We start from the raw sequence: 7,500 nt of genomic DNA, 5'->3' as shown, positions 1-7,500 counted from the left end.
TCTGCAGGCTCTGCTAAAAGGTGAGATTGCTTTCCAGACATGCTCAAATTTCTCTTAATCTGGAAGCTATTTACTGTAAATGATGGCTAATGGTCTCATTTCTGGGCAGACGGTAATGGGATCATGCTTTAAATGGGTTGTATCTAATGCCAGTGCTGTTTGTCTGTAAATGTAATCAGGGATAAAGGGCCTGTCAGCATTTCTCTTCATGCAGTTTCAGTTGAAGTCGTTCATTGTATAACAGCCTGATGGTTTCTAAGGAATGGCTCATGTAGCTGTACTGACCACCAGGGGTTTGTTTCTTTTCCCTGGAAAGTCAGAGAGCTGTTTGTGTTCCAGTGATGCATGGCACACGTCTCCATTGCTAAAGAGCATGGTTGTATTTAACCATAATAGATATTGCAATGCTCAAATGCAACTGTTAGATGCTGGTAGCCAACACAGTTTTTCAGTGCTCACAAAAGGAGATGATGGACAGAGTAGATTTTTGTATGCATTGTAATCATATGGTGAGGTTTAGTCAACTAATGGGTCCATCCTGTGCAAAATTTGTGAATAAGTGATGTGTGTTTTGGATTAAAGCCATATATAAAATGATTGTTTGATTTAATTAGAGCTCAGAATACTTTCATTTATTTACTTTAAAATACTCCCATATACAGGAGTTGCATAATGAAACCGAAACGCCTGGTTTTAGACTGCAATAATATGATGTAGGACCTCCTTTTGCAGCCAATACAGCATCATTTGGTCTTAGGAATGACAGATACAAGTCCAGCACAGGGGCCAGAGGGATTTTGAGCTGTTGTTTCTGCAGAATAGTGTACAGGTCACTACATGATACTGGTGGAGGAAAACCTGACTCGCTCCTCCAAAACACCTTAAAGTGGCTGAATAATATTTAGATCGGGTGACTTTGCAGGCCATGAGAGATGTTCAACTTCACTGTCATGTTCAACATAGGCTCATTCTGAAAACGTAGCCCTATATGTATTTTTGGAGATCACGAATTATGTAGCCAGAGGTATGTATGTCTGCATTTTATCTTTAAAATGAACGTTACAGGACGGTATGGAAGTGTTTCTTTTCGCGCTGACCAGCTGACCGCTTACCTTCGTGTGGACGACATTCCCGCTGTTACCAGTTTGTTCAGTGGTTTGTTTAGTGTACGTTAGCGGACTTAAGGTGCACAGGAGTTTACCACGGCGACGGGGTTCGGGTCCGGTGAAGAACGGTTCCAGAAAGCGGGTAAAACGAAAATAGAAGCCAAAAATAAAATAAACAAGTAAATACCAGGGTGAGAATGTGGTAAAATCTGAAAACATGGTAAAAATCAGGCGAGTACTTTTCTTTTTCTGGATTGCTATTTTTAACTGTCGGTTGGGTTTAGAGAAGTGGGTGGATGGGTCAATCGGTGCTTTTAGACAACACTATTGCACTATTAATTGGGTTTAGGGAAGGAGGAGGGTGGGTCAGTTGTTCGGTCAGTCAGTCAGTCAGTCAGTCGACAGTGGCCTCTGGTGGATTTACATGAGAAGAGCAGGCACGAATGGCACTCATGAAAGAAATTTGAGATCTCCAAAAGCATACACAGCGGCCTCTGGTGGATTCATGATAAAAAAATTTTTAAAAAGATCGTCCTGGGATGTATTTTCTCTCAGCAGAAATCTATATAGTAGTACATTTTCAGAATGAACCTGGGTCAGTCAAGTTCCTCAAACCACTCTGTCATCAGTCTTGCTGTGTGTATTGGTGGAATGTGCAACCAATGAAGGTTGGCCACCAGGTAGTATGTGTGTGTATATATATATTTAAAAATAATTAATTAATCATTCAAAATAATGTTGGCGCCAACAACCTAGTGATTAAGTGCGCCAACATATAGCACCAAGGTGCTCACGGCGACCCGAGTTCAATTCCCAGCTCGAGGTCCTATGCCGATCCTTCCCCTCTCTCTGCTCCCAATGCTTTCCTGTCTGTCCTTCACTGTCCTACCGCATTAAAGATGAAAACCCCTAAAAAAAAGTAATTAAAAAATTAATTCAAAATAATTTATAATTAACCACGTTAATCAAAGTTACGATATTTCATTTTTAATACTTACATTTATTTCAGTATTTTTGCAAGTTTCATATTTTTCATGAACTGCCATAGTTTTGCTATTTTTTTATTTAATTTAATTTAATTTTATTATAAAATAAAAGACGAAGAAAAAACTTGCAATGCGGTGGTTTTTGGAGGCGTGAGACACTCTTTGGGAGTGCAGACAGATGCTCAAGACAGTTCTGGAGGGAATAATAATGTAGTAATAATAATAATACTGAAGCACTGTGATGACAGATTTCCCAGTACTGGGTTGTGGCTGGAAGGGTATCCGCTGTGTAAAACATATGCTGGATAAGTTGGTGGTTCATTCCGCTATGGCGACCCCTGATGAATAAAGGGCCTAAGCTGAAAGAAAATGAAGGAATGAATGTGATGACGGACTTATGGCTGAGGGGTTTTACAATCAGCAAAACAACATTGGTCAAAGCAACTGTTTTACAATGTGCTGGAAGTTCTGCAAGTCGATTAATCTCATCACACACATTTATATCATCACATCATCTGTTCAAACTAATTCACATTACTTTACTGATGCGCATGCTGGAGTTTATTTAGTAAATGTGTTTCAATTCAGTTTGATTTATATTAGTTCTGTCAAAATTAGTGCGTTAACGCAAGCCATTAATTTGAAATATTTAACGCGTTAAAAAAATTTACACAGTTGCAGGTTTTTTTTTATTCTTGTTGTGGTCTACGTGTGTGTTTAACGTGCAAAGAAATGTGAATAAGACCAAGGAAGGATTTTAGATGGAAAGTTTCAGTACAAACAATTAATGTCGCATCACCAGGCTCTCCAGCGTTTCCTCCAGAGTTTCATCTAATTCGTTTCATTTTTAATCTTTCGACTTTTGTATTAATGGAATTTGATACCACATGCCGAATGGAAAGAAAAACCTCCGCATTTCGTGACTCGGTGGTCCCTTAAGGTAATCAAAAATCAATGTTTACATTGTAGACTCTTAATTAGAGTGTTATCTTAATCATATTAAAATCGGTGTATTGGTGTCCATGTAAATGTACTCTGAAAGTGGCAGAGGATGTCGCAAGCTGTCAAAGACAGCGCATTCCTCAGCTATGATTCCATGATCCCTCAAATGTTTCATTAGTTTGACGTGTTTCCTCCCTTAAACACAACTTTTATAAAACATCTGCTTCAGGTTGTTGTGTCAGAATCCTTGCTTGTACAATACAGACATACTTTAGAACGCTTAGTTTAAGCAAATTTGATGAACGCGATCGTACGTGTCGATGAATCTGAAGGGAGTCGGTCACCAGGTGCATTGTACTGCGCGCGTTGTATGTGTGTGTGCGTGCGCGCATTTCCTGCAACAAGAACAAATGCCTAAACATCGCCGACGGTGTCCATATCCCTCAAAGTTGTTTAGAATTAAATGTTTAGAGTTGGTGTCCAAAGTCCCTGTTAGAATTAGTCTTTGGTGTGACACAACGTGTACCTGTGTGTGCCTTTGATGTACTCCTTGATCCTTCTTACGTTCTTGTCATAGCACTAGTCGCTTACAATTAGGCACTAAAATTCACATGCTGATTCTGCTTGTGAGAGACTGTTCTCACTCTCAGCTCACATCATTCAAAAGAAAAGGGCCACATTGTCCCCCGATAATGTCAACAGACTGGACTGTCTGAACTGGCTGAATATAAAGGAGGACTAAACTAAATTCTTTCTACTTTATAATTAATGTTCTCAACTCACAGCAATACAACTTTACAATGAGTGTAATTGTTTGTATTCAACACTTTATTATTATAATTTTCCAATTTCCATATCTGCAACGCCTGTATTTTGGCATTTTTCTGCAGTCCACTCAGAATCCAACATGGAAATCATTTTTTCTTTATTGGCATTGATTGTTTTGAAACTCAAATGGCGTTTACATGCCTGTGTTTTAATTTCTGTATTAAATATGGCTAACAAGGCAACAGTTTGAGGATTTTGATGGTTTACTTCCTTATGCATGTTGTTTACATTAAGAAATCTGTGTTACAAGTTAAACAAAAATTCTAATAAACAATCATATTTTGAATTTAAATAGTTTTTTGTCTTGCGTTTAACATTCATTTTACTTTTGAATAGCCCAAATGACACGTTTCAGTCTTTTAAATGCGATTAATCGCGATTTAATTGCAAAAAAGTGTAATTAATTTTTTTAATCAATTGACAGCACTAGTTTATATTCATATTTTCTTATCAGATAATAAGTTAATCCTACTCATTTGCGTGCAGAAGTTGTTTTTTTTTGCGCTTTTCCAAAATATATGCACATCATAGCATTTCCATTATGCATGATATTCCAAAATGCACGTAAAAACAGGTGGATGGAAACTTAGCTATTGTTATTCTCATCATTCAGAAGTTAATGCTGAAACTGTAGAGGATTATTGTGTGTGTGTTGTTGATCTTCAGCCTCCAGAAGTGATGAACACGCGGGTCGGCAGTGCTGGGAGAGGCAGCTGGAGCTCGCTGTGGCCTGGAACCGAGTGGACATCGCAGAGAGCGAGATCTTCACCGAAGAGAGCCAGTGGACGGTCTGTAAAAATATTAGTCAAATATTCAAGAACACATGAACCGGAAGCTGCGACTGTATTTTTTTTTGTATTGTGACGCAGTTACTAGAGAAACGGATTATTAAATGAGAGTGGGCGTGGCTTGTTTTTTCTACTGTGAGCCGATTGGATGTAGTTAAGTGGGCATTTCATTCAGAAAGATGGGGAAAAGGGTTTGAGGAGAGTTATCACAGCCTAACAGACTCCTCCTCCTCACCATTTCTGTTTGCTGTCAAAACTGACAGCTGGAGGGGCGTGGTTAAGTATGTTAGCTACGCCCAATATCTCAGGCTGATGTAATCTGAGAATTTAACTGGAAACAAACAGGAAGTGCATTTTCAGATTTCAATTCAAGATTATAAGAGCAAACTATTTATTTTTTCTTAATGACATGCACAGATGAATTCTTCACCACAAAGCTAGCAATGTTTTGTGATTTAATGTGCACTTTCAGTATTTAAAAATGCAGTAAGCAGTGTTAAAATATGAAAAACCATGTGTCCGATAGAGTCGACAAAGTTGCAGCCAGTCAGCTTTAAGGGGCGTGTCTAGTAACAGTTATATAGTATCAAAAAGGGGTGGAGTCATGGTGGGTTATGGGTGTGTTTGTATTGGTGTTTGAACAATACTCTAAAATCAACATCGTTTGGCTAAATTTGCTTAGTATCACTATCTAACGATGATAGTCTTGTGCTTATTAAATGTTTATGTTGATATTACTATGAGTGGATCACTCTGTGTTGTTTTAGTATTATTTAAATATGCATTTAATATAATTTGAATTAATATATTTATTTTTTTGAATATATATAGCTCTTTAACTAATAACATTTTATGACCATTTTTAATGTTTACTCATAATTTTTATTGAATTTTGTTTTTCATTTGTTTTTACATTTGATATATATATATGTATATATCGGCACTGTGGGAGGCATGCGATGTGTCCTACCAGTGACGATACACAGTCATATCACACCGCTAATCGTGTGATATTGCATTTATACAACAGTTGAAAGACATACAGTTGAAGTCAGAATTATTAGCCCCCCTTTTAATTTTTTTTTCTTTATTAAATATTTCCCAAATGATGTTTAACAGAGCAAGGAAATTTTCACAGTAAGTCTAATAATATTTTTTCTTCTGGAGAAAGTCTTTATTTGTTTTATTTCGGCTAGAATAAAAGCAGTTTTTAATTTTTTATGAACCATTTTAAGATGAATATTATTAGCCCCTTTAAGCTATATATTTTTTCGATAGTCTACAGAACAAACCATCATTATACAATAACTTGCCTAATTACCCTAACCTGCCTAGTTAACCTAATTAACCTAGTTAAGCCTTTAAATGTCACTTTAAGCTGTATAGAAGTGTCTTGAAGAATATCTAGTCTAATATTACTTACTGTCATCATGACAAAGATAAAATAAATCAGTTATTAGAAATGAGTTATTAAAACTATTATGATTACAAATGTGTTGAAAAAATCCGCTCTCCGTTAAACAGAAATTGGGGTAAAAAAAATAAACAGAGAGGCTAATAATTCAGGGGGGCTAATAATTATGACTTCAAATGTAATCGTGTATATAAAAAAAAAAAATCAAACACGGAGAGTCTCAAACTTTCTTCCGCCATTCATTCACATCTGCAGCTGACGGTCAGAACAGCATAAGCCGTTACTAATTCACCAACGTCACTTTAGAGCTAGTATTTGAATGATTCTCTAGCGTAATGTCTAAAGTGATGAGAAAACAGCTGATTTTTCTCACATTTTAAGATTATAAGGCTGAACGGCATGAAATGCCATCAGTCTACAGACATTTCCCAGTATTTCTCTGTTGCAAGATCAGAATTATTAACTGTAGCATACAAGCCGTAGATAAAAAACATGATCACCCCCCAATACCATATTTCTTACTGCTCTGATATTCATGGCCATCGGTGCCAGGATGTCTGGAGTCCAAAATCGCTGAGAGTGACAACTTGTTTACCAAGAGGTTTAATCGGCCCCTTGGGACCATTCCTTACTGGTCTTCAGTCTATATTGCAAATAAGGGAGAAGGGAGCGTCCTCCCAAAGAAGGGAGAACCCTCTCTCGTACTATCTTTGCAAACCAAACACATTCCAAAACCCCCTCCAGTTTTAAAAGGAACTATTAGAACTCAAAACTCACTCCAAATGGTATATAATGTGTTTGTTTGCAATCTATATGCTTTGTTCTATAGCAAAAGTAGTTAAAATATTATATGCATGTACCAATAGACCACTTTGTGTGTTAATATAGAATATAGAAATGCGTAGATCCTACTTAATGTGTGTTTAGAGTATCATGCTTGGTACCGTTACGCTTCTCCCTTCTCCTTCTATTTTTACAACACATGATGCAGAGCGCATGATAATAACTTGTATGGCTTACATTCTTTAATGCTCTGAATAAAAGTCTGCCCATCTTGTCAGGCTGGAGACAAAGGAAATCTCCCGCTCAAACTTTGCCCTGAAACCATTGGTCAGTCAGTAGAGAATGGGTGTGACTTGACCCGTAGTTAAAACCCATCTACACTCCAAAATCTGGGCAGAAGGTCTCCCACAGCAGGTCCCCGACACAAAGGGCAGACCGCATTTCTGTACCCACGTGACTCGCCTGAGTCCAATTTTCTTATTTTTAACTCACTTTAAAGTTTGCGTCTTACGTATCCTCCGATCTGCGTCGCAAACTCCACGCAAACGACAAAGGACTTCTTAAAAGACTTCATCTTTGAAGCATCAGAGAAAGATCACAGGAAGAGAGAGAGAAAGACCCAGAAATACAAGTATTTAGTCATGCGTTTAGGC

The 7,500-nt window shown here is 37.5% G+C and overlaps 1 protein-coding gene across 1 annotated transcript in view; it reads left to right on the top strand.

The window, feature by feature from the left end:
- Positions 1 to 7,500, top strand: part of trpm2 (transient receptor potential cation channel, subfamily M, member 2) — an 82,421-nt gene that overhangs the window by 7,286 nt on the left and 67,635 nt on the right. Inside the window, exons 3-4 of the mRNA XM_056466088.1 lie at positions 1 to 20; positions 4,529 to 4,650. The exon at positions 1 to 20 is cut by the window's left edge and continues 83 nt beyond it. Coding sequence (XP_056322063.1) covers positions 1 to 20; positions 4,529 to 4,650 — 142 coding nt within the window. The remainder of the gene's footprint in view (positions 21 to 4,528; positions 4,651 to 7,500) is intronic.

This window comes from Danio aesculapii, chromosome 9, assembly GCF_903798145.1.
Source record: "Danio aesculapii chromosome 9, fDanAes4.1, whole genome shotgun sequence".
Classification (NCBI taxonomy): Eukaryota; Metazoa; Chordata; class Actinopteri; order Cypriniformes; family Danionidae; genus Danio; species Danio aesculapii.
The sequence above is the reverse complement of the archived record's forward strand: the minus strand, read 5'-3'. Positions and strand labels throughout refer to the sequence as shown.